At 43.1% G+C, this 19,033-nt stretch overlaps 1 protein-coding gene across 1 annotated transcript in view; it reads left to right on the top strand.

The window, feature by feature from the left end:
* The window catches only part of DNAH3 (dynein axonemal heavy chain 3), a 99,353-nt gene that overhangs the window by 54,047 nt on the left and 26,273 nt on the right, over positions 1-19,033 (top strand). The window contains exons 33-43 of the mRNA XM_083711191.1: positions 91-182; positions 1,082-1,301; positions 1,512-1,646; positions 1,996-2,107; positions 4,334-4,575; positions 8,584-8,684; positions 9,321-9,426; positions 11,546-11,675; positions 13,350-13,586; positions 14,440-14,543; positions 17,075-17,369. Coding sequence (XP_083567317.1) covers positions 91-182; positions 1,082-1,301; positions 1,512-1,646; positions 1,996-2,107; positions 4,334-4,575; positions 8,584-8,684; positions 9,321-9,426; positions 11,546-11,675; positions 13,350-13,586; positions 14,440-14,543; positions 17,075-17,369 — 1,774 coding nt within the window. The remainder of the gene's footprint in view (positions 1-90; positions 183-1,081; positions 1,302-1,511; positions 1,647-1,995; positions 2,108-4,333; positions 4,576-8,583; positions 8,685-9,320; positions 9,427-11,545; positions 11,676-13,349; positions 13,587-14,439; positions 14,544-17,074; positions 17,370-19,033) is intronic.

The following is a 19,033-nucleotide window of genomic DNA, read 5'->3' as shown; positions in this document are numbered from 1 at the left end:
ATCCTTGGACAACAACCTTACCTATTGCTTTTTGTTTTGAGAATACATTGTATATTGCTAATTTATTTTCCCCCGCTTTCTGTTCTTCAGGCTTTATTCCGTACTGTAGCCATGATGGTTCCAGATTATGCTTTGATTGGTGAAATTTCCCTTTATTCAATGGGATTCCTTGACTCCCGAAGGTAAGTTAGTCAGTTTTCAGGTATACAGGAAACTTTCATCTGGGTGTGTGTGGAAGATATATGAGCAACAGAAGTCCTCTTGAAGTCTTGCCATATATAAGTCTTTTCTCATAAACACTTTCCTATATTTTATTTCTCAGATGATGATGATGATGATTATTATTATTAATTACATTTGTATTCTGCCCTATACCTGTAGATCTCAGGGCAGTTCACAACATAAAATTGCAGTATAAAAAGAGGTGGTTCCACCACTCCCATCATGCCCCACTGCTGCCAGGCTGGGAGTTTAGATTGTCCTACCCACCCAGTGCTCAAGGGTGGGGTATTCAAGGGTACGCAGCTCTCAAGGGTACCAGCACATCTTTTTTTCTTGTTAAAAAGTGTGGCACGTACTGTAACAACTTCATGATGAGTACCAGCACCTATTTTTCTAGGAAAAAACCACTACCCACCAATAGCATCCCCTAATGAGAGCTAGTGTGGTATAGTGGTTAAGAGCGGTAGATTCGTAATCTGGAGAACCAGGTTTGCTTCCCCGCTCCTCCACATGCAGCTGCTGGGTGACCTTGGGCTAGTCACACTTCTTTGAAGTCTCTTAGCCTCACTCACCTCACAGAGTGTTTGTTGTGGGGGAGGAAGGGAAAGGAGAATGTTAGCCGCTTTGAGACTCCTTCAGGTAGTGATAAAGTGGGATACCAAATCCAAACTCCTCCTCCTCCTCTTCTAAGTAAGAGGAAAAACCTGTCATTTGATTTGTCACTTAATCTTTTATAAACTTACTTGGTGATATCTGTTTTAATTATTCATCTATTTATACATGATGTAGACATTTTATCCTCTTTTCTCCATTGTGTTTGCTGTCCATAAATTGTAGCATGTTGTATAATCTTTCACAGTCTTGCCCAGAAGATTGTTGCTACCTATCGTCTTTGCTCTGAACAGTTATCATCGCAGCATCATTACGACTATGGGATGCGTGCTGTAAAATCGGTCCTGACAGCAGCAGGAAACTTAAAACTGAAGTACCCAGATGAAAACGAAAGTGTCTTGCTGCTCAGGGCTCTACTGGATGTTAACTTAGCTAAATTCTTGGCACAAGATGTCCCTCTGTTTCAGGTAAGATAATAGATGAAGTCATTTAGATACTGATAACATGAACTGTTGCTGCATGAATGTAGGCAAGCAAATGTTGATGACAGTGTTACGATTAACTAAGAAGAAAGATTATTTTCATTTGCTTAGAACAGCTTGAATCATGTTTGCGTACAACCAGATGTTCCTGCTCTTAAATTGCATATTATTTTTTCTTCTTCTTTCATTTCACAGGGAATCATATCTGATTTATTTCCTGGAGTGATTCTACCTCGACCAGATTATGATCTCTTCATCCAGGCACTGAATAACAATATCGCAAAAATTAATCTTCAACCAGTTCCATGGTTTATTGGGAAAATTATTCAGGTTTCTTAGTTTGAATTTTTGCACACTGGAAATGTGTAGACCAGATCCTTTACCCCTCCCTCAATTGCCGGCCAACTTTGGTGGGTGGAGCCACTAATCTGTCTTTGTTACTGAGCCAACTTAGGCTTTATTGATTTCCCTTTTTTAGTTTCTTGACTTAAGGCTACACCTTTCATATTTGCACAGTTCCAATGAAACAATGCTGAGCGTGTCTCAAAGTGCTTTGAGGATTTATTTATTATTGAATATATTCATGTCTTCACACTTCTGTGGATTTCTGATGCCCTTATAAGGCAGAAAACTTCATCTACGCAATGTATTTTTGACAACACTTATTTCATTGGCACAGATTTATGAAATGATGATGGTTCGTCATGGCTATATGATTGTCGGGGAGCCGATGGGAGGAAAAACCTACGCCTACAAAGTGCTTGCTATGGCCCTTGGGGATCTGAGCCAAGGTACATATCAAATTTAATTCTGCCCAATGCCTTCTTAATTTAAAAAAGAACTTTAACTTCATCTTCTCTTTCCACAATCTGGTGCCCTCCAGATCTTTTGGACTGCAGCTAGTTATTACCTCCCAATTAGCTATCAGGCTAAATTCATGGTTCTGGTACAAAGCCCCCTTACAGCTTGGGACCAAACTACTTAAAAGATTACATCACCCATTATGTATCCAACCAATCACTGTGCTCTATAGAAGATGGCCTCCAGCAGACACCATCTCATTAGGAGGTCCATTCTATAAGATATAGAATCTGGGTCTTCAGTGTTGCAGTAGCCAGTGTTTGGAACTCCCCCACCATGTACAGATATCACTTATCTATTATCTTTTGACACCTTCCCATTTCAAGAAGCCTTTTTAAAATGAGATACTCATCCCAGTCTGTATCTGTGCTGGATGAGAAGTTATTTTTCTGTGCACAAAATTATTTTTTATTTTTTAAAATATGAAATCTTTTCATATAGGTTTTTATTTCTGATGTTTTAATTGTTAAATTGCTTTGAGACATTTCACAGGAAGCAATTCACAAATGAAAGGAAATAAATAAGCACCTATCTGCTGCATCCTGTATAGCAAGGCTGATCTTGAAAGAGAAAACTTACCTCTTGAGCACTTTTTCCCCCAAATTGCCTGTTGTTGGAGAATAGAGGAAGGTTATAGGTACAAGAATGGAAAATTGCTAATGCTGTTGTTTCCACTCTACACAACAGAGAATTTCAATTGTCTGGAAGACAGATTGAAGGTTGCAATGGCAGAAACATGTCTTATTTGATCCAAACCTTGAGTTGAATAAGCAGTAAAACCACTTACACATTTTATTAATCCAAAGCCATCTTTTGTTCCCAGTGTTCTGAAAATGTTGGACTATTTCCCCTTGAAACTCTCAAAAATTGTTTTCTCAGCCTGCCGTCTGAACTTAACCCATCTACTTTCTTTTTCTCTTTCTTCCTTGTCTTTGTCACTTCTTCTGTGGCACAGTATATGCTTAGACTGAGTGTTGTTTTTTCTCCTCTCTGTACTTCAAGGAGGCACTGAAAATGATGTTCACCTATTAAGTGGTATAAACCTGGTTGTGCCTACCCAGAGTAGTTCCACTGAAGTTAATGAACATAACTGAGATCAATTAATTTCAGGGAGTATACTCTTGAGTAGGAGCAGGGCTAGCTCTGCCATCAGTTGAAGAGAAGGATTATGGGAGGATGTAATGAAAGAGCAGCAAATTGTTCATTATTTAACTCGTTATTACTGTATTTTTTAAGCCAGGGAGGAGGAGAGGTGTTTGGGGGATTTTCTGGCCCTGGTGCAAAAATAACTTGGTTTGCCTTGGTTGATAGGGCTGCTGCTCTGCCTCAGTCTGCAAAATGTCTTGGATCTCAGGGTCAATTAAAGCTGGGTAACTGAAGAGGGACACCAAGTCTGTGAATTAAAAAAAACAAAAAACGGGGGGAAATACCGTATTTTTTGCTCTATAAGACTCACCTTTTCCCTGCTAAAAAGTAAGGGAAATGTGTGTGCATCTTATGGAGCGATTGCAGGCTGCGCAGCTATCCCAGAAGCCAGAACAGCAAGAGGGATTGCTGCTTTCACTGCGCAGCGATCCCTCTTGCTGTTCTGGCTTCTGAGATTCAAAATATTTTTTTTCTTGTTTTCCTCCTCCAAAAACTTGTGGTCTGGTGCGCCTTATAGAGCGAAAAATATGGTAATATACACCAAGAGTGTAACGTCTACTTTTGGCCTGAGAAATAGCTTTGTAATAGCAAGGCTTTTTAGGCACCAATTTCTGCCAGTGAGTTTGCCTTCTAACTAGCCAGAGATGAGAATTGGCAAATCTGCCCATTTTAGATTCTCCCAATTTCTCACTTTTCTAATCTTTTGTTTAGTTCTCCACATTTCACCTCAGTTTGCAAATATTTATTGTTAAAAGTCGCCATGAAGATCCATCACCATTTAGTGTGAATGTCTCTTAATAAACACATTTTGCCCGATACACATTTTTGCAGAGCACTTCCCCCTGATCCAGCATATGCATTTTTGCACACACTACTTGGCTGCAGAGCTGCATTGCAAAATTCAGAGAACTTCAAATGTTCTTCAGAAAGTACAAATTAGGCAGCTTCACCTTTAAATGAGAATTGAATTCCTCCCATGTCGCTAACCTAAGATACTTTTTTTGTCTCAGACCCTTCAACAGAAGAATCTGCAGTTGAATATAGAATTATTAATCCAAAAGCTATTACCATGGGACAGTTGTATGGGTGTTTTGACCCTGTGAGCCACGAATGGACAGATGGCGTTCTTGCAACCACCTTCAGAGAACAAGCCAGCTCTACAACAGAGGACAGGAAGTGGATTGTCTTTGATGGTCCTGTTGATGCTGTTTGGATAGAGAACATGAACACTGTATTAGATGATAACAAGAAAGTAAGTGCCATGGCTGTAATGATAGAGTTTGTAATTTAGAGATTTATTCCCTTAGTATTAAGAAGGTAATTTGAGGACTTGCTCTAAGGTTGCATGATTCAAGCAGTTCCAAAGGCCTAGAGCAGTGGTGGCCAAATTTGGCCCTCCAGCTGCTTTTGGACTACAACTTCCATCATCCCTAGCTAACAAGACCAGTGGTCAGGGATGATGGGAATTGTAGTCCTAAAGCAGCTGGAGGGCCAAGTTTGGCCACCACTGGCCTAGAGGCTGCTGCACATGTTTAAAGAATAAAGTTGTTGCAAGCTATTCTTCCTTCCTCTAGTTTGTGGATTCAGAATCATTACACAGTAAGAAGTGTAGAATGAGGACTGCACTGGAAGCAATTTTCTAGATGTACCACTAGACACATATGGTAATAAGAAGCTGTGGGAACCACACCCAGCAGTTGATTGCAACTGGTTCATTTATTATTGTAGTTATTTTTAAATAACCTGCATTATTTGCTTTACGATAACCACTGGAATTAAATCTGGAATTAAGCCCCATTGAACTGAGTAGACATGGTTAAGATTGTGCTGTTATCAAAAGCAAAGCATATCTGTAGAAGTGGGGAAGCAGAGAGTCTCTGTAGCTCTTTCTGCTTATATACATAAATATGTAAGCATGTCATCATACTGTAATTTGCATGACCACAAATATGCAGCTGTGGGAACTGCAGCACGATGTAGATAGATAGATAGATAGATTCTTTATTGTCATTACACAAGTGCAACATTGCACAAGTGCAACGAAATTGGATGCCATCCCTTAAAAACAACAAAAGCAACACAACAACAACAACCAAACAAACCACATTCCAGCCACACCCACACCCACACCCATCAAACTCCCAGGTCACACTATCGAGTTACTGCATTTAAGAAGGCCACAGCTCTTGGATAGAAACTATTTTTCAGTCTATTTGTCCTTGACTTGATGTTTCTGTATCTCCTGCCAGAAGGCAGTAGTACAAACAGACTGTGTCCCGGGTGAGATGCATCCTGCAGGATATTGTTTGCTTTCCTAAGACAGCGGGAACCGTACAGTTCTTCCAAAGATGGGAGGGGATGACCAATAATCCTTTGGGCTGTGGTTATGACCTTCTGGAGCACCTTCCTCTTCCTAGCTGTACAGCTGGAGAACCAGGCACAAATACAGTATGTGAGAATGCTCTCTATGGAGCCTCGGTAGAAGGACACCAGCAGTCTCTCACTCAGATTGTTCTTATTTAAAAGTCTGAGGAAATAAATTCTCTGCTGGGCCTTCTTCACCAGAGCAGTAGTATTTGCGCTCCAAGTCATGCCCTGATCGATAGTCACTCCCAAAAACCTGAATTCCGCCACCCTCTCCACCCGTTCCCCGTTGATATACAAGGGCTGAATGTCCGCCTTTTTTTCCCTGTAATCCACCACCAATTCCTTGGTCTTAGTCGTATTAAGAGCCAGATTGTTCTCTCCACACCAAGCACAAAGCCGCTCCACCTCGTCCCGATAGGCGGACTCATCCCCTCCTGAAATGAGCCCCACCACCGTAGTGTCATCAGCAAACTTGATGATTTTGTTGCTGGAATAAATGGCTGTACAATCATACTGTCAGGACTGCCGCTAGGTCCCAGCTCACAGAGGACCAACGCCCAGTGGATATTATATACAAAAGTCTTTATTGAAGTTTAGTTTCCATTTCCAAGCTCTGGACGCGCAGGCCCACGTCTTAACGCTAGACCGGCTCAGTCCCCTCTGACTCACTGCTCCACCCACACCAGTTTAAGATTCTAGCCCGGCTCCACCTCTTGCGCTGCTCTTTCCTGCGTTGGGTCCTTCTGCCCTCTGGGGTTCCCTCCTTCCTGGACTCCTCTGACGCGGAGCCTCCTGAGTCTTGCCCCTCCCTCCGGCGGGCTTTAGGACCTGGCTCCCTTCCCGGGCTCCCCGCTGTGCCGCGCTCCTGTACATTTGAACTTGGCGCGCGCGCCCAGCCGGTGACTTTCCTTCTGACCGTTTCCCCGCTTCCTGATGTGGGTGTTGCCAAACCTGACTCCTCTCCTCCCTCTGGTGGTGAGGACACTGGTCCCGACTCCTGGGACTCCCCCTCCCCACTGCGCTCTGGTGGAGACGCTGGCCCTGATCTCCAGCTGCTGTTCAGGGACTCCCCGCTGGCCCCTCCCTCTTGAGGTTTCTCCCTTGGAATCTCCCTTGCTCTGGCCACCGGCGCTCCCTTCTGTGAGTCCTCCGATTCGCTAGAGAGGCTTGTGGAATAACTCTGGCCACTGTCACTGCCTGCGCCCCCCTCGTACTCCTCCTCCTCACTCTCCATTTGCTCCCCCTCCTGTGTCTCTCCTTCTGAACCCCTGACACATACGTATAGAGAGTATAGAGCAGGGGACTCAACACACAACCCTGTGGTGAGCCGGTGTTAAGGCTAAGGGCTGTGGACATATGTGACCCTACTCTAACCCTCTGAGAACGTTCTGACAAAAAGTCCAAAACCCAGAGATAGGTGGAGTTGGAGAGTCCAATCGCCTCTAGCTTGGACACCAGTCTATGGGGGAGGATAGTGTTAAAAGCAGAGCTAAAATCCACAAACAGCAGCCTCACATAACTCCCCGGCTGCTCCAGATGGAACAGAGCAGCATGGAGAGTGGTAGTGATAGCGTCTTCCGTGGATCTATTTGCCCTGTATGCAAACTGGTAGTTGTCAAAAGTTGATGGAAGACAGGAAATAATGTGACGGCGCACCAGTTTCTCAAAACACTTCATGATGATTGGAGTCAGTGCAACTGGTCTGTAGTCGTTCAGACTACTGATTGTGGGTTTTTTAGGCAGAGGAACAATAGTTGACGACTTCAGGCAGGGTGGGACAATAGACTGGTGTAAGGACTTGTTGAAGATCTTAGTAAAGACCCTCGCCAGCTGATCCGCACAGCCCTTCAACACCTTTCCCGTGATGCCATCAGGTCCAGCAGCCTTCCTCGGATTCACCATCCTCAATACCTGTCTCACCTCATGCTCCTCTACAGTGAATGAGGGGCCCCTATGGGCTGGTGGCTGTAATACCGGTGTAATAATGTGTGAGCATTCCAGGCAAGCCCTGCTGCTGCCCACCTCACTCTGACGCTCAGTGGGTTTGGCAAGGTTAAGGGATAGGAAAGGGGTTTGGTGAGGGGTAAAGGGAGTGGGGTTGGCCTGGTGTAAAGGAAGCAAGCAGGAGTTTGGCAAGCATGTGGGCGTCTGGTAGGTGTAGGCAGCTTTGGCAACTGAAGCAATCAGAGGCAACAATCCCTAGTATAGAATAACACTGTTCTAATGCAAGATAACAATGATTTAAATTCATTCATTGCTTTTTACAAGAGTCTCAAAGCAAATTTCAAGGGAAGGTGTTTACATCACAGCGCCTGTGTTAATTATTTTAGATTACAGTCAGGGAAATATTTATCTAATACTAGATAGTTTGCTATAGGCTTCTAATACACAAATAGCTCTTTGAATCATGGCCTTCTGGGTTTCCAATTAAATATCTAAATTGTGTGCATTAATTTCTACAGGTCTACTCTTAGTAGGACTACCATTGGCTACTACCCACTGTCTTTTTAATATCTCTGTGTGTTTGTGTGCGTGCGTGCACACATGCATGCACATGCATGCAGACATTAAACTATGATTAATATAAAATGGTAAAAGAAGTTTCCAGTGCAGCCGTGCTGGAAGAGGAGAGAGGGAATTGCCCTTCTTATGCTAAATCATGGTTAAACATTACACACAAACCTTTCATTATCTTTTGCTCTCAAGCATGGAAGTATGAGAAGAAGCAAACGAATGATGTTCATCCTCTTACAGAATGTCACTGTTGTTCATGTGCATGTCTGTAAAATGACTGAAACTCTGCGTGACACATGCCTCAATAGTGCAAGTTGCCCTGTCACAATCCCTACCATACACATGACTGAACCATGGTTACATGATGTTTTCATTCTAGCTGTGCCTAATGAGTGGTGAAATAATTCAGATGAGTGCAAAGATGAGCTTAATGTTTGAGCCAGAAGATCTGGAACAAGCATCTCCAGCTACTGTCAGCAGGTAACTTTTGCAAGCAGGTCCAATAGCAGCTTTGTGTGCCTCTCTATATTGTTACAGGATTGGTGCATACATATGTACGTACATACATACATACATACATACATACATAATTTTGTCTGTATGCTCTTTGTGGAGTGACCTTCATTCCAAAGAAACCAAACGTGGAGTCTTTCTTGGCATTCCTGAAATCTCTTACACCATTCAGAGACCATTCAGAGAGATTGAGCTGTATGGAACAGTGTGGGAGAGAGAGGCAGGAGGGGAGGGAGAGCAGGAGAAAAGTATTGATCAGGGAAAACTACATAGGGAGAGGGGTCAAATACCATGATGCTGGAGAAAGAGATCCATGTTCAGGGAGAGAGAGAGCTGACCTTACAGGCTTCCTTCATGACGTTGCAAAAAGGAGCAGAGTTGGTCCCCTTCCAGTGTCAGAGGGCAAAAATAGGTGTCTAATTCTGCTTAGGGATGGTGGTGGGGAGAGGGAATTGATCCAGCTACAGTAAATCTGTTAAGTTTGTAAGGTGCCGCAAGAATCCTAGTGATTGCCCACTGTCATCTGAAGGCTGAGTCAACTTTCATAAGTCTTACCCCCTCATTGCAAGGAAATTTGTGCAACAAAACTATTAATTCTTCCAGGTGTGGTATGATCTACATGGAACCTCACCAGTTAGGATGGAAGCCTCTGAAGGATTCTTATATGAACACATTGCCTCCAAACCTGAACAGCGAACACAGAGAACTGGTTTGTGGGCCTATAATTTAATAATCATAATAATCATAATAATCATAATAATCATAATCATAATAATGTGGGGCTTTCATCAGAAGTTTGGGGCCTGGGCCACTTAGGATCTGAAACACTAATGTGAGCACCTTGAATTGGGCTTAGAAATGAACTAGCAACTAGTGCAGCTGGAATTATTTGAAATCTAAACAGGATCTAAACATTGGTTTGGCTGCTGGATTTTGGACCGTTTGAAGATTCTGAGTCATCTTCAAGGACAACCCCTTGAAGAGCCCCTTGAAGATGTAGAGCACATTGGAATAATCTAATCTGGAAGTTAGAAACTGACAAGTGTCTCATACAAGAGAACAACTGCAGTGGGCAGGAAGGCAATAAGGAGGGGGAAATGAGCTGTTGCTGTGGCTGCATAGGTAGAAAACTGCTCTGTGCTGTTTGCAGTGGGGGTGGAGTGATAAGTGCTCTCGTTTTGCCTCTTACCTGACGACTGAGCAGAGTTTGTTTTCACCTTGGGAGAAACATGTTGATGGTAGAGCCATTTAATAATGTAACCATTTTGGAACCAATGGTCCTGCCATCTTGGCACTACCACCAAGAAAGGCCTATCTCTTGTAAGCTTGCCCTAAGACATGTATGGTCTCATTTATGTCTCATAGCCAAGGTGGGTCTCTCTAGTAATTGTCACTCTATTAGCATGGCACCAAAAGAAGGGGAAATGCACCCCCCAAGGCATAGATTTGCACAAAATTCCCATATGCTAATTAATATGCATAGGTGCAGATTTACACATAAGGACTATAATTTTTTTACAGAATGCAATACACCCCACTATGGGGAGGGAGACTGTGTCCAAGTGCCCTTTGTGCATGCTCATTCCGGTGCTACCTGTCGATGGACAAACCTGTTCTCCTTTTAAGGGTTATTTAAACTGAAGTCAAACTTGTACTGGACAGCTCTTCAGATAGGGGACTGTCCTTTGTATAATAGGATCCATGACCAACCTGCACTCTATCCAATGTTTATGCAAATGTATAGCATGAATAACCAACCCAGTGGAGTGGAGCTGTAGCACTAGTTCCCAGGATGGGGCGGGGGGCACAAGGCAGCGTGGAGACCAGGGTGGTGCAGGTGCAGCAGTGCAGTCACTCCAGCACTCCTAACATTCCTCTTGCACTGCACCAGTCTCCCCACCGTCTCCCTCTCTCCCTCCTGGTAAATGGCAGAGAGACCACTGCGGAGGAGCTAGTGTTACAGCTGTGCCCCTCCAGGAGAACCACTTCTAGACCCTTCGGAACAGCAGTAATTGAGGGTCCCATGGCCACCCTAGCTTTGTGATGGTAGTCTTACCATCTGTACTGGAAGAGCTGGCCATGTACTAGGCAGCGTGAGGGAACTGCCTCAGGCAGAAAGTCCTGGAGAGTGGGGAGCAGCAGCAGCAAAGCTTGTACTTGATAAGGATCCTGTGAGCTTCATTTCCCCCTCTTTCCCACCCCCCACCTTGCTGTGCCATTTTGCCTGTCATGCACCTCCTAAGTGAGTCTTCTACCCTCAGATGCTGTGGAGAATGCTGCCCCATTGTAAGACTCAGCTGCCAGTTCAATTGGCTGCTGTACAGTGGTGCCTCGCAAGACGAAAAGAATCCGTTCCGCGAGTCTCTTCGTCTAGCGGTTTTTTCGTCTTGCGAAGCAAGCCCATTGACGGCTTAGCGGATTAGCGCTATTAGCGGCTTTTAGCGGCTTTTAGCGGCTTATCGGTTTGGCGGATAAGCAGATAAGCGGCTTAGCGGCTTAGAAAAAGGGGGGAGGGGGGGAAACCGCAGGAACTCGCAAGACATTTTCGTCTTGCGAAGCAAGCCCATAGGAAATTCATTTTGCGAAGCACCTCCAAAACGGAAAACCCTTTCATCTAGCGGGTTTTCCGTCTTGCGAGGCATTCGTCTTGCGGAGCACCACTGTACATGTAATGGGATTGAAGAGGCACCGTTTGTCTTTGCTTTTTGCTTGAGGCAGCAAAATGTATTGGTCCTGCTCTGCATATTGACTGTTAGCAAACTGTTCCTATTGGTAATAATGTAACTTCTGCTGCATTTGAAAGCCATTTACCCTTTTCCAACTTCCAGGTTGACGACTTGTTCATGTGGCTAGTTCAGCCTTGTTTGGAATTTATTCGCCATCATTGCAGGGTCATGGTTCAGACATCACCCATCCATCTCACTCATTCCATGATGACACTGTATACTGCTTTGCTCGGTAAGGATCCTGTGAGCTTCATCTTGCCGCTCTCCCACCCCCACCTTGCTGCATCATAAGATTGTGGGAACAACTGCGTTAGTTCTCCCAACTAATTTGTGACCCAGAAAGATATGGAAATGTCATTGAGGAAGCTCATGTTGAGCTGGGTCCAGGTAAAACTGCAGAACACACTGGTATGTGTGTGCAAAGGAATGAACTGAAGAAACTTAAAACTGTAGTAAAACACGTGTGCTGCAGTTCTGGATTTTTTTGTTTCGAAATTATTCTAGTTCAGGAAGAGTGGGATGTAGAAATGCTCAGGCACAAACCAGAATAACAGCTGTACATAGCTTTGGAACTTTCTTAATGGGAAGCAATGCACAAATCTAACAAATCTATACAATGAAAAGCTGTAGTAGGTGAAGTCATCTGGCCTCCCTAGGCTAAGCATTTCTCTTGACCTGTTACCTCTTTTCATATGAAATGCGTCTTGCATTGAAATCCATAAGGGTATCTTCGTATACAGTACAACCTACGTTTATTTTAATTCCAGATTCTCAATATAGTGCACCTAACAAAATGATTTTTAAAGTCCACATTCACTTTAACCTTGTCATACCACAGATATCCATGTCATCCAAACCTTAAATCATGACCTTCTAGTTCCAAAATCCTCCTACTTCTTAGGATCACCCACTCCTCCATCCACACTAAGCAACAGGCTGCAAAGTACAATTTCAAATCAGGCAGTTCCAATCTCTTGCAGTACTGTACTTTCATTTTAACTTGTGGTTTTTTACATTGCCATAAAACTTCGATAAATTTTTTTTTGGCCATTCTTTAAACAGTAAATCAGTTGCAATAGGTATTGTTTGAAATAAAAACATCATTCTAGGTAAAACATGAATTTTTATTACTGAAATTTTGGCCAGCAATGACAATTTGTCTGCAAACAGATTGGCCTCGTTTGCAGGTTTTGCCTTCCCCATAGCAATAGTCACAACTTTGGCAGAGAAAGGCATTGCGTGGAATCCTTTAAGTCTAACATTGGGGGGGGGTGCAGGGGCGCATCAACCCCACCACAGAACAGTGCAATAGGAGGGTACCCCTTAGAGGGGTCTAGTTGGAAGTCTCTGTCCCAAAGCCAAGGTGTATGGCAGATGGGCCACAGAGCTTTCTTCAGTGGCTTGGGAGAGTCCTCCGTGTAGACCTGTGTCTTGGGGAGGACACATTAACCCTAGGATCGACTCTATCATGTGCCAGCTGTCCACCAGCCCTCCAGTGCCTTAGCCAAATCCAACCTACACCTGGAATCAATAAAGTTGTGGCCTAATTTTCAATCCCAGAACATTGTCCTGTCCAGTTTGTTCACCTAACAACTTCTCCTTTCTTGCTGTTGACTCACATCATCTGAAAGGCCCTCTGTGCACAAGATCTGCTCAATATAAACTTAATATAGGATAGTGGTGTAAGCTGACACCCCTTGCTTGAATCAGTATCTGAGCAAACAAACAGCAGAGGAGTGGGAGCTGAAAGTGTTGGCAGCAGGGGTGCCAACTTGAATAAAATATGGGGAGGGGGCAGGGAAGGCCTGCCCTGCATAATAGAACACATGACGTGGTACACACACCATTTGAAGTTGTTGACTATGCCTTCTAAGAACAATCTTCATCTGCTCTTTTTTAAAAATAGATGAAATAAGGAATTCCGGCGAAGATGATTCTGAGACCATGTCCAGCCAGCAGATCACCCTGTGGCTGCAGGGACTTTTCCTGTTCGCCTTGGTGTGGACCATCGGGGGCACCATCAACGCTGAGGGAAGGAAAAAATTTGACCATTATTACCGGGAAGTTTTGATGGGAATGGACGACAACCACCCACGTCCCAAAAGCGTAAAGCTGACGAAGAACAACATTTTTCCAGATAGAGGTCTGTTTAAACACATACACTTATGCAAATTTAAATAATTGGCTTTGTTTATGCATCATGAATCATCATATCTCTAGAATAGGCAATTCAATGGACATTGAATTGTTTTTAATAGGTCCCAGAGATTAAGAAAGGAGCTGATCATCCTGAACACCATGGATGGGGAATCCCCAGCTCCCATAAACCCCAAGTAGAATGACCTGGGATTATTTATGCTGTTATTTAATTTATACCCCACCCTTTGGCCTGAAGAATCCCACCCAGAGTTGTATGCAACAATTAATAAAATTGTGCATGTTGATACAAAGGTCATAAATCAATAATAATAATAATAATAATAATAATAATAATAATAATAATAGAAGAAGAAGAAGAAGAATGATAAGAGTTCGTATTCAACAATATCTGGAAGGTCATAGGAACTCTCTGATAGCCTTAGAGTAACTGAAAGAGAACTCAAATTGACAGAGCCTTCCATCCCTGCCTCTGAGTGCAGTTTTTCCATTAGGAATTTGTTTTCAGTATCAGAACCCAGTTCACAGAAAATCCATTCCTGGTCTTCCCTAAAGTTTTCTTTACTTTTTCTTTACTTTTGCAGTGTAATTTGAAAGTGGTGTGTTGAATGGGGAGTTGCTGCTATTGGTACACAACTGGAGGACAGAAATTATTGGTGGGCTACTGCTGTAGCTGCCCTTCTGTACCAAAATCATGATTTGGCAGCATTTGGGTTGTTTCTGTTTGGTTAGAAGGTATATGTAGAAACATATCCAAATTTTGCTGTCTGAAATAATACCCAAAGTCAGCCTTGCTGCCTTAAACTGAGCTTTCCTGATCACCTTTTCCCCTCAACCAGGGACCGTGTATGACTTTTACTTCCACAAGATAGCCAGTGGACAGTGGAATAATTGGACAGAATACATTACAAAAGAAGAGCAAACCATCCCTGCTGGAGTAAAGGTAAACCATTTGCATTTATTGCCTCATAATTGCTCAGGCTGACCTTATCTGATTGGCCAAATTAACAAGTCCTGACCATTACTTTCAAGGGGTCTACTCTGAGTAAAACTAAGTTGGATAGAACCATTTTTTATTATGGTTTGTATGCAGAAAGTCCCATGTTCAGTCCTCAGCTGAGGTTGCTTTTTAATCACTTATCTCCTTTGTATCTCCTTTCTAACATCATTGCACACTGCTTAGAAAGTACAGTGTTAAGAGGTGTGTGAATAGTTGAAATAATGAAACCTCCGTTCTTTAATTAAAAAAGAAGAGGGAGAGGTGATTCTTGATGGCTTTGTTAATAATTGTTTGTGGCTTTGTTTATTATTTTTAATAAAGTTGAATGGGACAGTTTCAATTTTGGATTTTTGTGTCCCGCTCTAGAAACACTGGTTGAAGAACAAGATTTTCCCCAGTCCCAAATCAATGAATGTAAGAGCTTGTTCTCAACATTCCATCACACTTTCTGGAATGACCAAGAAAAACAGTGAAGTTTTAGCAGGTGTAGGGCTGGGACTATGATGATGGGGAAAGCCTTAATGGGCTAATTATTATTGTGCATCACAAGGCGTGCAAGGGCAGAATGGGATGACCTCACATCATTGTGACATCAGGTGAAAGCCTTGATGAGCTAATTATTATTGTGATTATTATATTTATTTATATCCTGCCTTTTTCACTGACATGGACTCAAGACAACTTACAGATAAAATAGGAACAGTGAATATATAGGGGAAATATCATTGAAAAGCAATTAAACATGTACAGAACTAGGACTATATATAAATATGAATTATGTTTGAAATACTGCATATATTAATATTGTGCGGTTTGAAGCATATTAACTGACTCCTTTTGGAAGAAATCATTGAATAAAATAACATGTAAACTTTTACTTGTAGAATTCTTTAAAAACAGAACATAAGCCTCAAAGGTACACCCCAACTATCCATACAATGTATTATGGTGTATCGCACAGGCTCAGCATCTTAGATAATATGAAATTATCCAAACAAAGGCCTTTCTCCTCCCACAGCATCCATTTTCCCTGGAGCTGTTTTTTCTCTAACTTAAAGGGTCATTTACACATCCTTACATCCACACAGTTTGAGACAAGAGACTAAAGGCAACTTCAAAATTGAGATTTGCACTCAAATACCTTTTTCTCCAGATCTAAGGTTACAACACTGACATGTTAGCTAGCAGAAAACAACAACTAGCTAATTATCAACTCAGGAAGAGCTCAGAGTCTTTTAGAAAACTACTGTGAAAAAAACCCAATGCTAGCATCACACATTTAGCCATTTTCCACTTAAAATACAGATACATTTTCCATTTCTGTGTGAATTAAACCAGTTATAGGTAAAGTTAAAGGGACCCCTGACCATTAGGTCCAATCGTGACCGACTCTAGGGTTGTGGCACTCATCTAGCTTTACTGGCTGAGGGAGCCGGCATACAGCTTCTGGGTCATGTGGCCAGCATGACTAAGCCGCTTCTGGTGAACCAGAGCAGCGCACGGAAACGCCATTTACCTTCCCGCTGGAGCAGTACCTATTTATCTACTTGCACTTTGACGTGCTTTCGAACAGCTAGGTTGGCAGGAGCAGGGACCGAGCAATGGGAGCTCACCCCATCATGGGGATTCGAACCACCGACCTTCTGATCGACAAGTCCTAGGCTCTGTGGTTTAACCCACAGTGCCATCCACGTCCCTAAACCAGTTATACTTAACATTAAAAACATATGGATAATTACAGTAGCCCTTTCATTAAAAGCAGTCAGTTCCCAAAAGCCTAATAATAGAGAGGGCGTAGATTTGGTCCACCCCCTCCCTCAGCAACATCTCCACTTTGATTTGATTAAATTTTTGCCTCCTATGTTCCCAACCCTCAAGTTGAGCTCAAAGCAAATATAAGCAACACTCAGTAATACATTGTTATACCTGTTGTCTTCTCAGTAAATGAATAGTCACCGCTCACTCCTATGGAGCAAAGCACAAGCTCTGCCCTAATAAGACAGGTTTGCAAAACTTGCAGCCCACCCCAACGGTGGCTGGGAACCCTGCATTGATAGAGATCCTACAGCCTGTGCATGCATATGTAGGTACACATGAATGCATAGCAGGAAGTCTAAATAGTAGGTGGAGCCAGAGCCAATGAAAGGCAGAGCCTTTTCCCTGCTGAGTTATACAGGGGCAACACTTAGACTAAGGAACAAGCACAAAGCTGACAGTATTGTAAGTTAGAAGGCAGGCAATTGGCGGCTAGTTGAGAACAGAGTAAGGTTGGTGGGGCAGTGCCCCATTTACCCTAATGGACCAGCTTCCATTGCATGCCTGGTGTGCAATGTACAGGATCCTTGCAATGTACAGGTCATAAATACATTATCTCTTTTTCTCATGCACACACTCCCTTCTTGCAGTGATGCAGATTTTTCTACTTTCAAATGTGCAAGATATGTTTTTTACACCTAACCATCTCTTCATGACAGGTCTCCGAGCTTATAATTCCAACCATGGAAACAGCCAGGCAGAGTTTTTTCCTGAAAACCTATGTGGAGCATGAAATCCCATTGCTCTTCGTGGGAACCACTGGTACAGGGAAATCAGCAATCACCAACAGCTTTCTGATTAATCTCCCAAAGACAAAGTACACTCCCAACTTCATCAATTTCTCTGCCAGAACAACAGCCAATCAAACCCAGGACATTATTATGTCAAAACTGGACAGGAGAAGAAAGGGACTTTTTGGTCCTCCAGCTGGGAAAAAGGCTATTGTATTTGTAGGTAAGATCACATCTTAAACATTTTTCTTGCTACACATTACAGTTTTGAAGCATGCTATTACAACAGCAGCTGTACCTCCTTTCGCAGAAATAAGCTGTCAGGGACCCCAATCCAGGTAGGGAGGGAGGGAGAAAGACCAGGGGGTGGGGGAAGAGCTGGGTGTTATCAACTTTTCAACATTGTGATGTATCACCACCCTAACAAAATGATGTTGAAAAGCAGAGGGAAGAACAAGGTGCATTAAGCCTGGCCCCGCAAGGTGCTGGGGTGAAACAGCCTCAGCTCCCTCGTTTGGAGAGGCAGCAGTTTCACCCTGGCGCCTCATAGGGCTGTGGCAGCCTCAACACCGAACCTCAGCAAACCGGAGAGGGGGGGAAGTATGCCCTTGCCAGCGCCCATTCTGCGCAGTAGGCTTTGGCACAGGGAGGGGCGGAAAAGGTTGGAAGTGACGCGATTTTTATGCTGGGGGAGGTACAAAGACCGACCACTCCCAGATTCTGCTAGCGATTGAGCCAGACATGAACTTACGACGCTCTTCACTGTAAATGGGTTGCACCAAGAATAAAGCCTGGAAAAGACAGGTTGGAGTCTTGTCTGTTTACTCTCGAGCAACCACACCATCATCTGATAGGCTGGGGCTGATGCAGCTTGTTTTTCCCTTGGGGTGCTGGGTGCTGGCAACAAAGGGAGTCCCTTCACTGCCAGTGCCCAGTGCATGAAGTGAAAAAGAAGCTCCATCGGCTCTGGTGCCTCACAACTCATTTCTCCCTCGGTTTGAGGGCCAGAGTGCAATGGCACCTTCATCCGGTGATATATCACAGGTGTAACCACTGCCACTCCTGAGTGCAACATACTGCCAGGTGAAGGTGTCATTGTGCTCTTTCTCTTTTCAACTGTGTTGTTTATCTTTATTACCTTTCTATTACAGAATATATAACTTATCTATAAGTTATATATTCTGTAATATATAACAGGCAGCCCTGTTCAGGGAAGTTTTTAATATGTGATATATTTTAGTGTATTTTTGGTTTCTATGGAAGCTGCCCAGAGTGGCTGGGGAAACCCAGCCAGATGGGCAGGGTACAAATAATAAATTATTATTATTATTATTATTATTATTATTATTATTATTATTATTATTATCTATCTGTTTTTAACTTTGTGAAGTTTATTCGAAATGTATCAAAGGTTTAATTTGAGAACAATGTTTTTCCAAATAGTCTTTTACACATTCCCACTCCTTTTAAAATTTTTGGTTTGGCTGATGCCTAATTGCCACTGTCGTTTTTGCCGATTCGAAATACTCACACAATTTGTTTTGCCACTCTCCCTTTGTTGGTATCATATCCCCTTTCCAATTCCTAGCAATTAACATTCTTGCTGTGGTTGTACCATACAAATAAAAGTTTAATCTAGAAAAGGCTCTGTTCCTTTCTCTAGAGAACATAAGAAGAGCCCTCCTGGACCAGGCCAACAGCCCGTCTTGTCCAGCATCCCGGCTACCCTGATACCTCTGGGAAGCCTGCAAGTAGAATCTGGGCACGAGAGCACTCCTCTGCTCCCAGTGTTGGTGTTCAGAAGCATTTTTGCCCCTGACCATTGAGGCTAATAGCCTCATCCTTATCCTCGCCCTTTCTTTGCTTGCTTGTGTTGATGGGTAGAGG

This window comes from Podarcis gaigeae (assembly GCF_964106915.1).
Source record: "Podarcis gaigeae genome assembly, chromosome: 14".
NCBI lineage: Eukaryota > Metazoa > Chordata > Lepidosauria > Squamata > Lacertidae > Podarcis > Podarcis gaigeae.
Note: the sequence above shows the minus strand (reverse complement) of the source record. Positions and strands in the feature narration are given on the sequence as shown.